Below are 21,367 nucleotides of genomic sequence, written 5' to 3'. Positions count from 1 at the left end.
TCTGGCACTGAATCTGGGGTCTGGCAAGTCTGGCTTCTTAAGTGGATTAGGAGGGGCCCCACAGAGCCCTGCGTCCTGGCCGCATTCCCGGGCATAGTTCTCTGAGGAGAGGACAGCCTCCTCTCCGTCCCTCCTTGGATGTGAGTCCACCTCCTGATCTTAGCCGTGGCACCATTTCATACGCTGCGGTTGCCCAAGCCTGCCCCGCTACCATCACACATTTCCATCATCATCACCTTAAGTACATTCCGGTAGGAAAGATGTAATTAACCTGCAGCCAACATCCAGAATCAGAAATGCAGTTATAACAGTCGAAAACAAAATGAATGAATGAATTTTTGTGAAAAATTACTCGAGTGATTTTGTAAAATTCCATCTCTGTTTTCCCTCTGTCCATTTCTCAAAATTGCTTACATTCATAACACTTTCATGTGAAGATGGATTTACATAGAAAGGCGTGCAATCACACAGACCAGACAGGATAACCGGGCGCATGGGCCCTTCTCCCTGTCCTCCTCTGCCTCCGTGGACTTTGTCTAAAGCAGAGTGGTCGGATGCTGTCACTGTGCATGCAGAGAACAAAGAAGAGGAGTGGTGATGTGCATTTGAAAGTTCATTTCCAAATCCAGTGCAAGAAATGGGGGACGACCTGACATTTTGCATTGGGAGAGGTGGACAGGAGTCAGGAAACACTCACTTATTCTGTCAGCTATTAGATTTTCCTATTTCGCTGTTTAATTCACTGGCAGGGCTGGTGGGACATGGGACGAAGTGAGAAACGTGGCCAGAGGGGCTGTGGCTTTGTGGCTCCCCTCCCTTTTTCTCTGTCTCTTCCTTCACTCACACACCCACAGAAATACGATGTCTGTGGTTCTCTATTATACAGATATCTAAGTACAGCTAGATGTGAATGTAGCCACAGACATATAATCTAGGTATTAGATATAGATACTGGGTGCAGATAGAGATTTAAAGCTTATATAGCAAAACTGTGCAGCCCTGGAATAGGGTACTTAGGTGGGCGGCAACCTGGTTGGTCAAGCTTGTCTGGCTTAGGAGATACCTTCATTGATGTGGACAGCTCCTAGAGTCTTTCATCTTGATCCCATTTTTAAGTGGAAAAGGTATGAATTTTAAAATGACTCTTGAAACCTTCCTGAAAGGTCTCCTTCAAAGAACCCGTCAGCAGGGAAGCTGAAATCAGCCTCCACCCGAGGCCCCGGTAGGCGGCCGGTGCGCACCAGTGAGAGAAGCCTCAGGAAACCATCCCCGCAAGGTCTGGGGGGGCAAGACCCCTGGACTCCTCCCTCCTCTGCTGGACCTCCAGCGGCTCCATCTGAAAACCTGATTTCCTGAGACCCTCCCCGTCTCCTCATCCCCTGCTTCCAACCAGAGTCGTGGGGAGCTGGAATTGGAAATGACCCTGGGGAATCATGCCGTGTTTCCTGGAGGAGGGGAGCGGGAGTGGCAGCGCCGCGCCCGCCTTGTCGGGCCGGGACCCCGCGGCTCGCTGGCCCGGAGCCCAGAGCCCAGCCCGGCCCGGCGGCTCCGGCCCGTCCCCTGCGCCCCACGCCCGCCGGCTCGCGGGCCACTTTCCTCTGACGTCCGCCTCCCCGGCTCTGACGATCGCCCGCCAGCCGCCCTTATAAAGGGGACCGTGACCAATACTCGATCGATCGCCACTTCTCCGCACCCAGTGCCCCGCGCCGCGCCCACACCTATCAACTCGGCGCGCGCCGCATTCCTGGAGACGCCGGGTGCGGAGACGCGGGAGCTGGAACCGCCGGACCCTGCTGCCCCTGGGCCCCTGACCGCCCCTCCCGGGTCCCGCGCAGCCTCGGCCTCCGCCGTTCCCGAGAGCAGACGGGACCCGCGGAGCGCTTCCCGGCGCCGCGCATCTCCAGGTAGGAGCGCGTCGGGCCACCCCTCCTCCGACGCGGCTCGGTGCCTCCCGCGGGGATCCCGGTGGATCGGCGCCCACAGTCCGGGCCCGCGGGTGCGAGCTCGGTGATGTTGGGGCGCGGGGGTGCCGGGGGCGCGGGGCGCAGGGAAGCGGCCGGCGCGGGGACGCCGGGGGCGCCGGCGGCGCAAGAGAGACAGCGGCCCTTCCCGGTGTTCGGGCTGGCAAGGCAAAGCCCGTCCCGCCTGCCAGGAATCCGAGGGGCTAGTTCTTTGGCCCAAGGTCCATCACCCACCTGCGTGTGCGCGCGGATGTCTGAGTCTCCCCCACACACTCGCTGTGCGAACCGGGAGTGTGAATGGCCGTGGTCACGAGAGGGGGGAATAACAGAACAAGAATTCCAGAAAGTGAAGGCATTAGGACTTATCTCTCTTCCAAGAGTCTTGTTTTGAATGCCTCTGACGCCCCGTTACCTTTTAGGCATTTCTCTATTTTTGAACGTTTTCTTGTATGTGCCATTGGGGGTGGGGGACAGATTAGACCACTGGAGGGCGGTGGAATCCGGAGGGGGACCCCTTAAACAACACAAAGTCTTCAGTGGCTGCGGTGACTTGAACCTTGAGCACTTGTTGAAAATTGGAGGCCGTGTGATATTGAAATGGATTTTCCTGAAGTTTTTTCCCCCACAGATATTTGCATGTCACAATGCTTTTGGAACCATTCCCTGAAATTATTGAAAGGAAGGTTACCATAATGAATGAATGAACAATGAATGAATGAATGTATCAATTCTCAGAGTCATCTTTTATGATACAGTTGCACTACTGAGTAATTCCAGATGGAAAAATACCTAGCTCCAAAAAGCAAACACAGCACACTCTTTGTAAGGGATTTCTTGACCGAGTTACTGAGCAAAAATACAAGACAAAGTTAATTGTGCATTGCAAGTATTTCTTCCACAAAAAATGATTATGCTTCTTAAACAGCATTTCCAATTTGCTTCTGTTTCTTGAAAACTCGAAACAAGGTGGACTTGTTGACTAGAAATAGTGAGCTCATGGACACTTGTCGGTAATCGCGGTTGAACGGGAGATTTCAAAGCACTGTTTCTTTTAAGTGGTGCCGGCCCTCTCAGGGGCTGGCCGGTTGAGTCCTGGCTGCCTGTGTTGGCTTGGCTGGTTGATGAAGCATGCTGTTTTTCCCTCAGAAGCCTTAATGAAGTAGCCAGCTGCCGCAGAACGCGGAGCCCCAGGTAACAATGGCTCTCCAGGTGGAGGGGCTGATAGCCATCGTCGTGTTCTACCTGCTCATCCTGCTGGTCGGCATCTGGGCCGCCTGGAGGACCAAACACAGTGGCAGCTCCGAAGAGCGCAGCGAGGCCATCATTGTTGGCGGCCGTGACATCGGCCTGCTGGTGGGCGGCTTCACCATGACAGGTGGGTCCCCTGCGCCCACCCCTCCCTCTGCTCCCCTGAGTGACTGCAGGCAAACTTTGTTCTTTGTCCTTGGGGGATTACAAGTGTTCACTACTCATATATTTTTAAAATAATTTTACATTTATGTAGAACAAAAATGCAGCGGTTTCAAGTCAGTAGCACTTGAACAAATGATTTTATGATAAATCACCAGACAGAGTGTCAGTGAAAGCAGCCTGGGCTCCCTGGGCTGTTCAGTGGATGAGACAGTGAAAACAAAGAGGTGGAGGAATGTGCAAAATGTCTTCATCTTAAAGTTGTGTTTCTGTTCCTTAACGTGATGAAGTCAGCATCTCCCCCTGTTCATTAATACAGGCAGAAAGCTGTGACTTTGAGTAACCTTAATGAATCCTAACTAGTCAATGAACACTAACTAGTGATGGTTTTAAACCTGGATAAATTAATTTGGGAGCAACACAATTGCAAATTGATTGATGTCCTGTTTTGAAATCCTATTCTCCCATTTAATAAGATAATTTACTCACAGAAGGAAAGCACATTTATTGTTAGGGATCCACAGCACTGGGGGGAAAAAAAGATTTCCAGGAACATTGATATAAAAGGGAAACAGCCAGGGCATGTCGCGGTAGGAATCCTCCAGCTGCCAACCGCAGCTCTAACCCATGCGAGCCGTCTCTGTGCTGGGAGCCGCAGGAATCTCTCCTCTGCCCAGAGGTGGTTCTGAACAAGTGACGACTGGTTTTCTTTTACAGTCTTCTCTCGGTTGTTGACAATAATTCTACGAAACAACAATTTAAAATTATATCTTTAATATCACTTGATACCTATTCACTGACAACACACATTTTTTTTCATTTTAGAGTCTTTATTAGGTTTTTAAACATTAGCAGCCTAGCCCACACTAACGGGAACTCAGTGAGCGCTCGTTGGAAAACTGTCACATCAGAATGATGCCAATCGTCAGCCCTGAAGTGCTCGTTAAAGGTGATTCACCCTGGATATCAAATAGTTACCAAATCAACCCGAAACCTGCAATGTTGTAGATAACTTTTGGACTCCAGAGTCTGCCTGTCAGATATCCACATTTTATGTTTAACTCTTCGCCAGATGTCTGTGGTTTTATTCGATCTTCATGGCAGCACTAGGGAAGGGCTCTGGGTGGAGTCAGGACCCAGAGTCACGTGGTCTGCAAGGACCAGAGCCAGGACCGCACCCTGGTCCGGCAGCCACGCCAGGGCCCCCACCACATACCACGTCCAGCCCTCCACAGCCTTCACCCCATTCTCCATGAAGGGGCCCAGGGTGAACAGAGCTCTTTTGGACCCTCTGTCTCTGGTTTTTTCTACACACACACACATACAGAAAAATATATGTTTTGCAAAAATATTTTCTCTGATACATAAGATGCAAAATTAGAAAAACATAAAAACATGAAGAAAAAGAATTACACACACCTGCAGACGTTTGCTGAGACGTTGGCACAGGTTTTCGTGGCGTTTCTCTTACTATCCACTAATCAATGAACAACATGCACACCTGTATATCTTCGCTTCCAGTTTTCATTGTAGCCTGAACATCTCTTCTTTCCTCTAAAGACCCATACGTGATACTGTATGTGAAGTGGATTCAAGTATTGTCATTGTATTTCCCTCAGATTTCTCCTCTGACAAAGAAAACAGGTAGGAAAGCAAATTAAAGTGACCAAAGTTGTTGATTCAAAACTGTTGAAAAGAATAAATGAGTTGTGTATACCAAAGTATTTTGTTCATTGCAAATTATTATAACATTCTCCTACTCTAATTTAATATTTATTATGTTCATAAAGATAATAATTCAGATTTTTATGATTTAGAGTGATTTTTTAATCTAATAGGCTATTACAGTGTATTAAAAATTTGAATTATGATTTTTCTTAAAAAGTGTCATGCCTGAGCTCAGCTTTTAAAGATTTTTTTTAAATCTCTCAGAACAGAAAAAAGCCTTGATCAATATCATAATTTAATTAAAATCCGAATCACGTTATCTAACTCTTGTCAGATTCATTGATTGTATATTTTTGATGAAAAATAAAGATTGAAAATAAGAATGCATGTAATTTAGAATAATTCTGGCTCTCACTCGTGAACCTGACATGAAATATGCAAACCCGCAAAGCAAATTCTGATGTAGAAAGCATCAGATCGATGAAAGTGGAGGGACTGTAATCGTAATGAGTAACCAGCCTGCTGGTCTGTATTTTAATGTCTGCAATCATTCAGGCACCAATTTTCTTCTTAGAAAGACAGAGGAGACCCCCACCGTGGAAGATGATCACTGATAAGTGCTGTGCTTGTAAGACCATCAGACGTCTACTTTCTTTTTCCCTCTTATTTTCTTTTTCTTTGTGTGTGTGTGTGTGTTTGCTTGAGATTCTTTACTAGACGTTTACTTAATGCGGGGAAGCATTGCTGGTGCGGTGCCAGCAGTCCCAGGGGCCTCGCAGGAAGGTGAGGGTCTCAGGCACTGTGCCTCTAAGAGTCTTTTCCTCTGGGTCCTGGTTACATGCCCAGTGCGAAAAAGCGTGTTTAAAGTTCAGCAGGGTTCAGGATGAGAAAAGCAAATCACAGAGTTTGCTATTTATCAACACCCACAGAAAAGCTACCGTGAAGATGAGAGAGGCAGCTAAGTACACGTTTGTCCACCTGAGAATTTTTATAGTAACTCTCCATTAAGTGCACTTAAAATTCCTTTACAGGAAGGTCTTTTCATGGTGACCTTTTAAAGTGGTGTTAACCCCTGAACATTCTCTCCTCTTGGCTTTGTATTTGGATTAAAAGCTGGATACATGTTGACAAAAGACACAACAGAAACACGTGGGGCTGGCAGTTTTGTATCCATATTACTCTCCTTATGTTCTAACTGTGAGATTTCAGAGAACTTTTCAGAGTCAAATTTTATTCCCCATTGGATGATACATCCCAGAATTCAGTCTCATATCTGATGAGCTTCATACCAGCCTATGTTCCTCATAATTTTACTCAAATTCTGTCGAGGGATAATTTTAAATATTTCAATCATACTCTTAAAAGGACATAAACTGCAAGGATTTGAGTGTTTCGTTAACTTTCCTTTTTCAGCAAGTATCAACTATTATATTGTCTTCTCAGAGAAAATGATAGAGTTTATAGCTTATTCTCAGCCCAAGCTTACTTAATCAAAATGTGGGGGGTTTTTTTGGGGGGGGTCTGTGACCTCTTTTCTCCAAGTCTTATGTTAAAGAAATGTTACTTAATAACATCTGAAGAAAATGTATTTCTTGTTATTCTCTATGAAATAGCAGCCATCTTACTGAAAACACTGGATTAGAACAAAGAATTGCAAATGGCCATGTGGTCAGTGCTGTAAATTCTACTGAAGGCAGGTCTGGCGCTAAGTGTGAGGCGGGTACTGAGGAAGTCAGAGGAGGAAAAGGTCATTAGAACCCGCTTTAGGAGCCCTGCCGGTAAAAGTGTCACCCTCCTCCCTCCAGTCCCTCAACAATTTAAGGTAGTAATACAACTCAGTTACAATTCAGAACAAATTCACCAAAATCCTACGTACCCAGATGTTTACCAAGTGACTCTATTAATGAAAACACACCCACCCACCCACCATGCATGCACATGCACACCCACCCACACATACCTATACATATGCATGCATACACATTCCTACATACATGCATGTGTGCATACATACACACGTATGCACACCCACACGCACCCATACATGTGCACACATATGCATACCCACACATACACACCATAGGCACACATACACATGCACACACATGCATGCATATACACATACACATGCCCCCACACACCCACACATATGCACACATAAACACATGTAGATGCGCACGCATAGGCACACGCACGCACGCACACACACACCACTGCTTGAGGACAACAGTCATGGTCAATGAGAAAAGATCAGTACCATTAAAACAAAAAGATCTTGAAATGAAGACCCTGGACCCCTGTGATGGTGGCTGTTGCAGTATTATTGAGATATAATATAACATATCGTATATGATCCCAGGCTTTATGATACAATAAATCACTTAAAAGTGCTGACGACTAAATGGATTTAGAACGTACCTGGGGCCACACTCTTCAGTGAAACCATAATGGGAGCTCCAAAGGTAACCTTAGATTTTCTCCATATCACTTTAAAAACCATAAAAATAGGTGAATTAATGTAAATAACAGAATGACTTAGGACATTGGAAATGTTTGATCTTTGCCGTGTAACCAATACCAAAAAAGTATCGAGAGCGCACATGTATTTTTCCTGCCTAAGTCCTTGAAGCCCAGCGCGCCTCCGCCGCGGTTAGAACCCTCCAGCCCGGACCCGCCGCGCGCCCCGTGGCCGCCTCGCCAGCCGCTCGGGGCCGAGGGCGGCTGGGCCGCGCTGAGCAGGTCCAGGGACGCCGCGTATGCCCGTGTCTTCCCCTCACTTTTTATTCTGTTGCAGCCACCTGGGTCGGAGGAGGTTACATCAACGGCACAGCCGAAGCCGTGTACGTGCCAGGCTACGGTCTCGCTTGGGCGCAGGCACCCATCGGATACTCTCTTAGTCTGATTTTAGGTAAGCAAAACCGTAGACCTGAGTGACTCCGTCCGTAAAGCGTAGAGACCAGAAACACAAATAACAAGTCAAGTGATGTGGACCACGATCGTGGGAAATGAGACCAGAAACCCCTGAGCAGCTCTTAGCAGAAAGTGATAATACTTGTGTTTAGACCATCGGATCTCTTGATTACGGATTATGTTAAAAAAAAAAAATGTCCCTTGATCTTTTAGTTATCAGAACAGTGGGTTTTGTAACAGAGTGATTTTTTTTCTTTCAAAAACAGTGTGGGTGTATCATTAAAAATGAATCCACTTGAATGATACCTGAATTTCTTTTTGTAAATCAAACTAGTAAAAGGTTGAGAATATTATGTAACAGAGAGTTCCTAATATTTTTTTGCACTTAGAATACTTTTAATGGCTCTCGTGCTTAATCAGATGTCTGAACGTCCTGCTGGGCCATCCAAACGCATGAAGACATTTCCACGAGAGCCGTGCTGGTCCAGGTTTCTCGGTTCACATGCCTCAGCCATGCCGGACACAGCCTTGGATGCATACAAGGACAACTGTATTCAGAAATTTCCACTGGGTTGCTAAATATTTCTTGGTTTTACACTCACAGGATTGTGCAGACTGGTCTCTCAACACATCTAAGTGTGCTAAAAAAAATTCCTGGAGACGTTACACAGAGTCAGAGATGGGCCAAGACTACTACTGTGTTAAGGATTTTTTATTTTCTCACTGACACTTGCTTTCATGCCCTCTAGGTGGTCTGTTCTTTGCGAAGCCCATGCGCTCCAAGGGCTACGTGACCATGCTGGACCCGTTCCAGCAGATCTACGGCAAGCGCATGGGGGGGCTCCTGTTCATTCCCGCGCTCATGGGGGAGATGTTCTGGGCCGCGGCCATCTTCTCCGCCTTAGGTAAGGACCGGCAGGCGCTGGGCTGGCAGCATCACCCGGGCTGGGGAAGCGTCAGGTGCATGGCTTCACTTTCTCCAGCCTGAGGCGGGGCCACCCTGGCCCTCCTCACCTGGACCACCCCCTGCTTACAGTGTGGCCCCTCTGCTGACCTCCACTGGTAGGAGACATCCTTCTAAAATGCAGATCTGAGCAGTGCGTCCCTCTCCTGCTGAAAACCAGGCTTCTGAGCCAGGCTAGGAAGGCTTCTTGTGACTTGGGCTCTGGTTCCCTCTCTCCCTCCCTTCCTCTGACACTCCATTAGGCCCGTGCTCTCTGGTTTGGACTCACACCCCCTTTCCTTTCTCACCTCCATCCAGCCAGCCGGGAGGTACCTTCAGATCTTCTCTGGTGTCACTTCCCCAGAACTGTCACCCTGGAAGCCTCTCCTCTGGTCTTCCTTCCTTGGACACTGGGACTTTTGTGTTCAGTGGTCTTATCACTTGTAAGGTTACGTGCCTGTTTGTCTGTTTCCCAACTTCCAACCTCACAAAAGGCATTCTATGTTTCTTGAAGGCAGGACCTGTGTCTTGCTAGCTGTTCCAGTCTTATCACAAACAAGCAAATGAATGAATCACCTACAGCTACTCTTTCTACAAAAGAGAAGAAGGAAACCCGTGTCCCTTCCCTTCTCAGTGAAATCCCACTGCGTCCTAGAGTGCGGGCCGCAGGCTTGTTCAGGGATGTGGGAAATGGGCTCGTTCAGGTCTCACCTATGCCAGGATCCGTCGATGCTAAGGACATCCTGTCCTCGGACCTTGGATTCTCAGCCCACTCTCAAGACTTAGAAAAAACAGATTTTGGTGGGATTGTGGGAGAGCTTCAGGCTCAGTACCCCAGCCTTTCATCGAGGGGGCACCTAAGCAACCATACTGGGCGCAGTTCCTTCCCAAGGACCAGCAGTGTCAGGAGTTCCTCATCCTTCCTGAGGGAGCTGCGTCCATGTGTGACACCAGGCTTCCCTCTCATCTTACAAATGGGGATAAATGGTTTGCGTCCACAGCCAGACTTTAAGTGGCCAAAACCAAAGTCGGATAAGATGAATTTCCTTCTATATTCCAGACTACAAGCTTGTGGTTTCAGTGTATCACCTGATCTGGTCTCTAACATCAGACTTTAGTTTACACCACCTTTCACTTCTTTCTCCCTAGACTCCCGTACAGTCATATCTTATTTTCTTGGCCTCCAGTTGTGAAATGAAGGAATGACTTGGTGGAGAATAGAAGATAATTTGATAGTTATAAATTGCTGTAATAACTCACTGAAACATGTTGCACTTTCCTGGTTCTGGGTAATCATTCTCCATAACTACCATGGCACAGCCTAATATATTTTGCATAAAAGCACACCTCCCTCCCCACCTGCTCTCATTAGCCAGGAAGCAATGGTAGCTTATTTGTCATTGGTTTCAACACCAGAAAATTTCAGTTTTAAGAACAAACTGCCTGCTGAGATGTCAAAAAAGGAGTGGGGTGAATGTCTAACAGGGTACAACGTGTTCACTCTTGCTGAAGAAAGACCAATTTATATAACAGAGCCCTGAAGGGAGGGTAGACTGAAAAACCCATTATTTCTAAAGTATTTTGGAAATACAAAACATAATAGCTAAGCCCTGAACTTTTCGGCAGTTAGTTATGTAAATATCTGTCTACATCTGTGTGTGCCCATCAGTATACGTGTAAAATATGTTTATCTCTTACACACACACACATACACATCAAGCAACAGACATGAAAACAGTGCCGCTGCTCTGGAAACACAGGCTCTGGCAAAGAGAATGTGTGTGTGTTTTTAAATTAGCACCTCTATTTTCTTCAAAAGCAATAGTTGGACGTAAGTCAAGTCAGTGTTACAAGCAACCTGGGACGAGATCTGTCACCACCTCACTGTGAATGTCACCACTGAAACTTATGAGAGTCTTAGACTATCTTCTTGGTACAAACAGATGACTTTCTGACAACTTCTTAAAGAAATGTCTATTTACACTTTTAACAGCTCAAATTCAGTGAGTTTTTATAACTTTAGTTGCAGTATATTTATTTCTGTGGCTGCATGAGTAAATTAGTATTTCCCAACAGATCTGGAAGTGTAACTTTGATGTGACTACAAATGATGGAATTATTTAGGAAGTATTTTAGAGAAAAAAATTATCCCAAACTTAATAGTGGTACAAAAGTGAATGACTTCTTTAAAACCACTGGGTTACAACCAAATGGCAGCATTTAGCAGGGTGTTCAATCTTTAGGCTCCAAGTCCAGTGATCTTCCTTCCATAAATATAGCTCCCTGCCTTTTGAAAGTACAGGATTAATAGAAATTTCACAGATGGGTGGAAAATTAAACAGTATCCCAAAGAGGTCAGGTAATAATTGGACTTTTCATAACTCATGAGATATAACTTCAAAATGTTGTTAATTAAAGCAGAGAACAAGACCAAAGATGAATGGCCAAAAATTGCAACTGAAGGTTTAACATGAAGTAAATAATCTCAGGAGAAATAAATAACTTGTTAGCTCTCCAAAGAACAATAACTCAGTCAATTATCCAAAGCCATTTACAAATAATTTACCTCCTTCCCTTGTCTTCACCTTCCAATTCCTTACTAGATTATTTCTTTCCTCAGTTGGTTTTTGCTCAAAAAATTAATTTAGTTTTGTTACCAAAGCCAAAGCACTAAGGCAAAAAAAGTCTTGAAAAATACTTTGTGTTGTTATCTTAGATCAAAATATCTTACACTGCTCTTTAAAAGAATGGATTTTCATCTTGGGTGGGTGTTATAGGCAATCACCACGCAGCTGAGGAGCTGTGGCAGAACGTAAGATTGCAGTGAATGACTCGAAGAAACCATGGGTTTGTAGCATGCACGCTAACAGGATAGGAATATCGTGGCTGCATTTAATGACATGAAATATAAACGAGACACTTTTGAGCACAGTGGGGATAGGGTTTGCAGAGCAACACGTGAATTCTGAACTGGCGGCCCCAGAGCCACCGTGGTCCAACTGTCCACACCTCAATGTTCTATTGAAGATGCAGACTTCAACAAAGTCATAAAGTTAGACAGAGACTGACTTCCAAGGCAGGCTTAAAATTTGGATGATGAAAATGATTTAAAGACGTGATGCTGAAATCTAGGGCTTTTCAGTACCCTGCGGTCCTGGGAACAGGACTGGAAAATGCTCCACCAACAAATAAAATAAAAGCAGTTTTTCACAAAGTTGAAAGAGAGAAAGTTGGAAGGTGCAATTTACCAATCGCGTCATTTTCTCCCGCAAATTTGTTTCAAGCCTTGGTACCTTACGCCGAGAGTCATCTAGTGAAAGCTGTCAGACAGAGTCAACACAGATCAGCGAATGAATCCTGACTGTAAGATGTGGAAATGGGTGATTCTGCTTAAGGCTAGTTTTGCTCATGGATGGGGGCATATACACTGCGTGTGCCCAGTCCAGTCAGAGTCTCAGGTGGCCAGTGGGATCACTGTGAGGTCTCACAGCAGCGTTACATTTAGTGTGTGTCATGGGATTCTGTAATCATCCTGTGAGTTTCAGCTTTTCCCACATAAGTGAGCAAGGCGCTAACTTCAGAGAGAAAGGTTTTAAACTCATGTGTGTACACATGCGTGTGTGCGTGTCCATAAGTAGACAGATGCATGTTCAGTCTGCAGAGAGTCAGGAATTTAGTGTGAAACTCCCCTGAGCTGTCTCGTCCGACCCTCCAGGCGCCACCATCAGCGTGGTCATCCATGCCGACGTGCACTGGTCCGTCATCGTCTCCGCGCTCATCGCCACGCTGTACACGCTGGTGGGCGGGCTCTACTCCGTGGCCTACACCGACGTGGTCCAGCTCTTCTGCATTTTCGTGGGGCTGGTAAGTGGGACCACTCTCATACTGTCTTTCTTTGTCTCTCTCTCTTTCCTTCTCTCTCCCTCCCTCCCTCTCTTCCTCCTTTTATAAAAGATGATGTGGTATTTTCTACTAACTGAGCAAAAATTAATAGAAACGCTATCTCTTACCAGACGTAATACCTGGTAAGTCCTATACTGTTTGAAATTTGTAATTTCTCCATGAGTTAATTAGATGAGAAACTCTAGTGACATTGTGAGAATCTGACAGAAAAGTGGAGCCTCAGTTAACTCCCAGGAAGGCCTAGGACACCCTTTCCGGCACCCTTTCCTGCTGCAAACGTAACTAGTGAGGAGGAACCAGCTCTGTTGGCTCCTAGGTGAGGCCCCACTTGGCTGAATAAAAGGCCAAACACAGCTCGTTTTCCAAGCTTCAAATTGCTATGCGTACAGACATAACTGATCAACGTATGCCTAAAACTACGTCCATTTCTCTAATTCTGTTGATTTTGCATTGTCCTTGGAGCTGCACAGATGTAAACCCAGGTCCCATGTGACGTCCCCTCTGCTCCCCACCCCCTTCTTCCCTGACCCTCTGAGGGCTGCCCTGTCTCCCTCCTCAGTCCTTTTGGGACCAATGCCATGGCTCTGCTTCAGGCCTTTGGGTGACTTCAGTGCCACCTCCTGCTTTTAACTCCTCCCTTCCTCTGATCTCACTGTTTACATCTACGACAGAAGAATTTCAGAAGAAGTACTGTTAAAATCTTTTTAAAACTCAGAAGAAATTCCTCTAACTTCCAGTTGCCCACAAAACAAGACACAAACCCCTTAGTTTGCAGGTCAGGATTCCCATCACTTATCTGTCTTTATCTCTCCCGTTTCCCTGAGTCACCCAGGCCAGCATCCCTGTCACCCAGCAGGTGTGTGGGTGCGTGCACACCTGCACACACACGCATACGCATGCGCACACGTAAACACACATGCACGTACACATGCACGCACACACACATCCTGTGGGGTCCCCACGCTCCACCTCGCTCCACCTCGCTCCACCTCGACCAGCTCTCCCCCTTGCCCTCCTCCCTACTGGTACCAGGCTCAGTCTCCAGGGTTTGTTTCACCCACCAAGTTCTCAACAGATCTCTCCTCATCACTTTAATAAATGGGTATCTTCCTCTAATTCAAAGAAAACACAAAAATTTCTATATGTTTATACGTGAAGTTCTCAAAGTTAACGTTTCCTTCACAGAGGCTTCCGGTGGCTGCTCTGCAGCTGATAGAACACAGTGCGATTAAAGCACAGAAGCTGACAATGCATTACATTAACTTTTCCAAGTCTCAGTGTCTCACAGAGAACCTGCTTCCAGGTCCTCCCCTGAGCAGGAGGGAGGGATGGCCAAGCCGGGAGGCTGGTCCCACGAGTCCCAGAGGCCGCACACAGCCTGACACTAACGCGCTCTGCTTGCAGTGGGTCAGCGTCCCCTTCGCACTGTCCAACTCCGCGGTCACCGACATCGGGTTCACGGCCGTGCACACCAAGTACCAGAAGCCTTGGCTGGGGACTGTCGAGCCATCTGAGGTCTACACGTGGCTTGATAGCTTTCTGTTGTTGGTAAGTGATGCTCTTGCCCCAGGAATGCCGTCTCTCCCTTGTCCTCAAACCACCCATTCCCACTGCCGGAGAGCTCCAGCTGGTCCGTGGAAGCCAGACTTGACCTTCCTTACAAAGGCTGATGGCCCAAGTGTCCAGAGACACTCGTAGGTAAATTATGACCTGTCAGCTCAAGTAGTCACTGAAAATACTGATGAACATGCATTGGCGTTGGAGGGCGTTCATGGTTCGTTGATACACGGGTTGCAAACCAGAAGGAAAAGCTGTGGAAGAGTATAGACAGACTGGAGGCAGAGGATTGTGAATTTTAGAATTTCTTCTTTTACGTTTCTTTTTTTTTTTTTTTTTTCTTTCACTTTTGAGCATGTATGGCTTTGACAAGAAGGAAATTGTTCTGGACACTCGGATTAGCACAGACTGGCAATAATGAACAAGAAGACATCCCAGGTTTAGAGCCCAGTGAAGGGGACTAAGAAGCACCTCTCTGTGCTGGGCTGTGGGGGGCCCCTCATCAGCTCGCCCACTCATATGACAGACGTGCCAGAGGATTTTCCCGGCCCCCTCTCTAGCCACCCCCACCCCTGACCTCACCTTGTACCAAGTACACACTGGGCTTAGAGCGGCCTCTTGGGTTCCTCCTTTTTCTTTCTCACTTGGAGTCTTTCCCAAGAACCCGCCTCTCTCTCCATGTCCACCTAGTGACACTCCCTGATGCTTACGGACCGACTGCAGTGTCCTTCCCGTAGGCTTTCCTGGTCCCCATGCCACAGTCTGCCTCCCTCTGTGGCCCCAGATGATCGTTTCTCCTCATTTCTGTACTCTTCATTCTTTATAGCACGCAACAAACTACAGGCTAGTTCAGTGTCTCCAAACTGCTTCATGGTACGTCCTGAACTAGGGTGTGAAGCATGCCCCAGCGTAGGGATATGCAATTATAAATTGCTTCTATGTACTGTACTCACACATTGTGTAAGTCCTTTAATAAAACCACATTTAGGTACGAGGTAAAACGAGCGTAAGGAGGAGTTCTAGTGTCTTCTTGATGCCCTGCACGGCCCCGAGCCCTCTGCATGCCCGCCTGGAAGACACCGAATGTGCTGACCTCCCAGCGGACAACCTCACAAGGGCAGGAACCATGCTTCACTCACCTTTGGGCTCTGACAACCAGCACATCGCCTGGCCCACGAATGGAGTCCAGAAATATCCATTGGTCTGTTTTGATTCAAATTAAGCTTCATCGTTTCAGAATCTTAATTTTCTGAGACAACTTTGGTGGTTAGAACCCCCAGGAAAGAACAAATTGAAGGCTTCCGGTAGTTGTAACGCAGCTTTACGTAGGTAAATTAAGGAAAAGGAAGGACTGCGCTATGTAATCGTGAAGGAGGAGTTCTGGCCGCACCCTTGGAGCCGTGACAGCGACTTAATGGCAGCAGCGCAGATGAGTGGCGGGTGGGACCATTTTCTTCACTCCAGAGCCATACAGATGACTGCTCTGAACGTGACTGTTAAAAAAAAAAAAATCTCACGTTAACAACGCGTAACAGCTGCTGCTGGCCTCCGGCTGATTCTGCGTCCCTGTGGTTGTCGTGCAGATGCTGGGCGGGATCCCATGGCAAGCCTACTTCCAGAGGGTCCTGTCTTCGTCCTCAGCCACCTACGCCCAGGTGCTGTCCTTCCTGGCAGCCTTCGGGTGCATGGTCATGGCCCTGCCCGCCGTCCTCATCGGAGCCATCGGCGCGTCCACAAGTGAGTCTCCTGCGGCTTCCCCACGTGGTCAGTTACCACCTGCCCTCCCTCCCCTCCTCTCACCGCGCGCAGTTCATAGCTGCCCATCGTGTTACAAATTCAACAGATTGTTTTCTAGCTTAGATGTCGTTTGCTCACATCACCAGTAAGACTTCTGTGAGGACCCTCCCCACCAGGGTTGGTGTATCGATGGATTCTCAGCCAATGTGCACACCGACATCATGGGGGGAGGCAGAGGGACACCCCAAAGTATCTATTTCTATTCTACCCCACTGGGATTTTATTTTAACTGTCTAAGATAGCGTCAAGGACCAGTGTTTGTTATAAGTCCCCTCGGTGAGTCAATGCCAAGAGCCACTGGCTCAGAAGAAGTGGACCTGCATCTGTATGACCGCTAAGGACCACTTTGAACTTGAGGGTCCTGTTTACATTTTCAGTGGTTTGTTAAGTAAAGGTTTTCTTTCTTGCAGAAATCAACCCATCTGTAGGTAAAGATAAACTAAAGCACTAAGTCCCTTAGAGCGTGTCTCACTCAAAACTGGTAAAAAGAGCTTTTTAAGGGGCTTATCTCCCAGGATGCCTCTATCTGGAACACTTTTTCAATCTCACCTTTAATGTGATTGTGCCCATTCATTACTTCTGAACCTTACGTTCCCAATGCTATGCCGCTTTCAAGAGCATTTCATGGAAATACAGCGCATTAACCCCACATCCGGGGAGCCCTCTAATAGACGCAGTTAGAGCAGATTAAAGAAGTTTACCTTTCAGTCAGCTGCGTTCCGTAAAGATGACCCAGGGTGATGCTCACAAGGCTGCTGTGACTTCCAATTAATAGAGATGATAATTGGATTATTTAATTTTTAAGAGTGCAGTCATGGTTCCTAGTGTATTCTGTACTCCACGGTTCACCCATGATGTGAGTAAACACTCAAAGTGGCTGACAAAGGTGACTGTGTGCCTTTGAATAGAAGATAGCATTTATGTCACAACCAGAAAACAGGTCTGACCATTAGTGGATGGGTGGGTGGGTGGGAGGGTGTTATAGGAAAACAGACTAAAGGAAAAAAAAGGTAAGCCTATTTTTTCTTGAATTAGATCTGCATTCTTGGTTGTTATTTCTGCCACCACAACATCTCAGTTAACACTATAAAACTGGCCCCATCAAAGTATGACTTTGAACAATTGCAACAGAAAAATCGGGGAAGGGACACCACTCCCCTCTGGTCCTGTAACCACGACATTGAAGAAGTTGGGCGAGTGAAAATGGAGCTGTACTCAGGGCCATTTAAAGCTTCCGTGCAGTCTTTGGCACCTGCTAGTGCACAACACACTAAAGAAGTCGTTCTTCTAAAGATAATCCTATGTTTCAAGTCCTTTTACCATGGAGTCCAAAACCCCTGAAAATTTCAGCCTTGTAATTGCACTTTTTACTCAATAAGAAGGAGCAGTCCTTGATCTGTCATGCCTGTTTCCAGTAAGTGGAATTCAGTGCAGGAAGGAATTTACCTGAGAGAAAAACAATGCGGAGGAAGCTCCAAAACAAGGCTTCATTGAGGGGGAGAATGTGTGTGTGCAGCTGAGGACCGAGCAGTGAAACACCAGGAGCCCTCCCACGTCTCCCAGGGTTCGGAGGCACACTCCACGCTTCGGCTTAAGAACACTTACTGTCTGTGATTCTGCACAATGTAATGCCACCGCAGCGGAGGAGAAATGTAAATAAAACCTCTCCCATTCTGTGCAGGTCTTGTGGATAAGACTTAGTGTCACCAAAACCCGTGAGAAACCAGGACCAATGAGACAACTTCACTGGACCAGTCCAGGGACCCCCCACCTAATTAGACCAACATCCCCGGTTAGACTATTAGCTGCCCCTGCGATTAGACTAATCCACGCGTCCTGAATTATTTTGAAAGCCGCCTGGTGAGTGGGGTGACCCAGGTGAAGACCACTGGTGGTTGTGTTTGTTTCTGCCCACAGACTGGAACCAGACCAGCTACGGGACCAAGGACCCCAAGGAGAACCAGCAGGCAGACATGATCCTGCCGATCGTCCTGAAGCACCTGTGCCCCGTGTACGTTTCTTACTTCGGCCTTGGGGCCGTCTCCGCCGCGGTCATGTCCTCAGCCGACTCGTCCATCCTGTCGGCAAGTTCCATGTTTGCCCGCAACATCTACCAGCTGTCGTTCCGACAAAACGTAAGGATGCCTCCCTGCGCATGGTGTACCTGTGCTCGCTGTCATCTTCCTAATACCCCGCGTGAGAGTCTGACCCTGCCTCCATCAAACACGGCGGGTTAAACTGTGCCGCGCCGAACGCACACTGCGCACGGAGGCGTTCAGGGCGCTCCGTCAGTCGCACTAATACTGGAGGGCACTAGTCACTATGACCGTTTCCCAGGAGATACGGTCACATTGCAGTCATTTAAACATCTTCTCTTCATAACAAATCGAATGATGAAACCTAAAATATCTTAGACAAACTTTGAGTTGAACTAAATACGATAAGAAACCTGAGACCCCTGGTGGGGACAGAACGTGGTAAGTCTTGATTCCGTGGGTGCTGGTGTCACTCCTGCCCCCTCCCCGCCGGAGCCCAAGTCCATCTTGGTCAGAAAAGAGCCTCTCAATTTGATTTTCCTTATTGAAGCAGAGGGTGTGGAAGGCGCTCACCGAGGGGCCCACAGTCCCCTCCACCCTCTTCCCCGGCTCAGGCCGGCCTCTCCCTGGGCTTCCCGGGTCCCAGCCTACAAAGCGCTGCCACTTGTTTTTTAAGGTTGCCCTCCTCTGCGCAGAAGGCAGAGGGGCCACGCCTCCCCCGCCACATTAAAAACCATTCCTGAAGGTGGGAAGTAAGCTTGCTGGTTCCCCTATGATGACACAGGGCTCAGCCCACCCTGGGATGCAGCCAAGGGCAGGGTGGTCTCTGTTCCTGCACGTGTTCACTGAGACCCTCCCCAGCCCCCCGTGAGGCTTGCCTCATGTGCTTCACTGTGGCTGAGGCTGGGTCTGCCCATAGATCGAGCCAGGAGGACCCGGGGACTCTTAGAGCGGCTTTAAAGCACAGGAGGGCTTCTCAGTCTCTGCACGTCCCGAGAGAAACTGACCGGCTGGCGATGTCTTGCAGGCATCGGACAAGGAGATCGTGTGGGTCATGCGGATCACAGTGTTCGTGTTTGGCGCATCGGCGACGGCCATGGCCCTGCTGACGAAGACGGTGTACGGGCTGTGGTACCTGAGCTCTGACCTGGTCTACATTGTCATCTTCCCACAGCTGCTCTGCGTGCTCTTTGTCAAGGGCACCAACACCTACGGGGCGGCCGCCGGCTACGTGTCCGGCCTCTTCCTGAGGGTGACCGGCGGGGAGCCGTACCTGAACCTGCAGCCCTGGATCTTTTACCCCGGGTATTACATGGATAGAAGCGGCATTTACAATCAGAGATTCCCTTTTAAGACCCTGGCCATGGCGACCTCCTTCCTCTCCAACATTTGCTTCTCTTATCTAGCCAAATACCTGTTTGAGAGCGGAACCTTGCCACCAAAGTTGGATGTATTTGACGCCGTTGTCGCCAGGCACAGTGAAGAAAACATGGACAAGACAATTCTGGTCAAAAATGAAAACATTAAATTGGACGAACTTGCACCCGTGAAACCTCGGCAGAGCATAACTCTCAGCTCTACCTTCACCAACCGAGAGGCCTTCCTTGAGGTCGATTCCAGTCCGGAAGGCTCTGGCACTGAAGATAGTCTGTAGTCGCCCATCCACATAAAACTCCGCTTTCTCAAACAGCACGCTCGCAGGCTAGTCCCGGAGGATGGTTTGCAGCATATAAAACATATATTTAAAAGCAATGCTCACGAGGACAAAGACCCATATCCTGGTGCAGATGCTCAAAGGCAAGACAGGCCAGAAGGAGGCCCCTCTGAAGCAGCAGCTCGCTCTCCAGACTTCTCATCCTCATTCAATTCTGACTCTAGTAGCTCTGTTCAGACGTGAATCAAGCCCCACTCAAAGAAGAGAGAGTCAGACAGACCGTTCACCTTTGTTATGGAACAAGGAAGTCGAAACGAGTGAACCAGAGGTGGGCAGTCCTGACCCGACGCTGTGCACTGACGCCCCGCGCGTCTGGTTTCAGCATCGCACTGAGGTCATGAGAGTCCGTCCCCATCACCCCACTGGACGGTGCAGTGAGTTACTCAGCTCACCTTCTCAAGGTGACGAGTGACTCCTTCTTTCACGTCTTAACTTTAACATTTGCTGAATATGCACTTTGTTTTCCTTTGAGTAGCGGTGTGTATTATCCTGAGCGCAGGCAAAGCAAACACCAAAAAATATCGCGGAGCGGCATTTCCTGACGTGTGAGGCAATCGGAGAGGACAGTCCATCATGGTAGAGGGTCCCTGGTTCCTTGGAGAGTGTCTGCAGCCACCACATGCCTTGGGAAAAGCACCCACAGTGAGGAAGGCAGGGGCACTAGGGAACTTCAGAGCAATAAATCACAAAGGCCGTTAAGTAGAGAATGGAACTTCACCTTCATCTGAAGCTCATAAAGTTTTGCTTCAAAATAAAAGAAATAATGTTTTGAATAGCCATCTAAATTAGCACAGGAAGTGAAACTGAGCCAGCCATAAGGTGAGGTAGCTACCCACGGATGAAGGTTAGTGAGAGACAGACAGACCACACCTGCTGCTAGTAAACTAGAAACACAAAACCACCCAATTTGGGATATTCATTCATGAGGATGATTTAATGTCAGGAGAGCTACTCGGTGGCACTTTTTTATGCATAAGCCAGTCTTCAGTCCTGGACACATCACCACTCCAAATGATAAAGAGTGAATTTTAAAATGCAGAAGAAAGCAGAAAGTGAAAACAAGTCCTAATGGGAAGAAATCGTCCATTGTAGCATTTGACGTCTACATAACTTTCATGAGGTTGGTCATTATAGATTATTTTGCTCCTTTTCTGGAGTTACAGAAATATATGTGTATACATATACATAATGGTTTGTGTCCATTTTAGAATTTTAAATGCTTTCTCACCAGGCGTATTATAGGAGCAACGGGCGCTGTGTTTACAAAAGCAGAATGAACTGACCTGATGAAAAATTATCCGAGTATCTGATCCAAAAAAGAAAGGCAGGCTGAATTATTCAAGCTGAAGCACTTTTTCCAAAAAAAAAAAAAGAAAAATTCTTTTTTTGCCATTCGTAGACAAACTGAAGTTAATTCAATATTTGATATTAAGTCTATAAGTTGTGTTTGAGAAGCTAGAATTCCTTT

At 47.4% G+C, this 21,367-nt stretch overlaps 1 protein-coding gene across 1 annotated transcript; it reads left to right on the top strand.

Moving 5' to 3' along the window:
• Positions 1–3,129: 3,129 nt before the first annotated feature.
• SLC5A7 (solute carrier family 5 member 7) lies at positions 3,130–20,886 on the top strand. The gene is made up of 8 exons (XM_031441014.2): positions 3,130–3,336; positions 7,834–7,947; positions 8,699–8,854; positions 12,608–12,756; positions 14,200–14,343; positions 15,936–16,089; positions 18,067–18,284; positions 19,213–20,886. Exons 1-8 carry the CDS (start codon positions 3,159–3,161, stop codon positions 19,837–19,839), a joined length of 1,740 nt encoding a protein of 579 aa, XP_031296874.2. The 5' UTR covers positions 3,130–3,158; the 3' UTR covers positions 19,840–20,886.
• Positions 20,887–21,367: the final 481 nt, after the last annotated feature.

This window comes from Camelus dromedarius, chromosome 33 (assembly GCF_036321535.1).
Source record: "Camelus dromedarius isolate mCamDro1 chromosome 33, mCamDro1.pat, whole genome shotgun sequence".
In the NCBI taxonomy this organism is placed as follows: domain Eukaryota; kingdom Metazoa; phylum Chordata; class Mammalia; order Artiodactyla; family Camelidae; genus Camelus; species Camelus dromedarius.
Note: the sequence above shows the minus strand (reverse complement) of the source record. Positions and strands in the feature narration are given on the sequence as shown.

Excerpts from the sequence above, each read along its gene's own strand:
- SLC5A7 (XM_031441014.2), top strand. The coding sequence starts at position 3,159 with ATGGCTCTCCAGGTGGAGGGGCTGATAGCCATCGTCGTGTTCTACCTG. Across the intron at positions 7,948-8,698 it reads CTCTCTTAGTCTGATTTTAG|GTGGTCTGTTCTTTGCGAAG; the intron begins GTAAGCAAAACC and ends CATGCCCTCTAG. Across the intron at positions 14,344-15,935 it reads TTGATAGCTTTCTGTTGTTG|ATGCTGGGCGGGATCCCATG; the intron begins GTAAGTGATGCT and ends GTTGTCGTGCAG.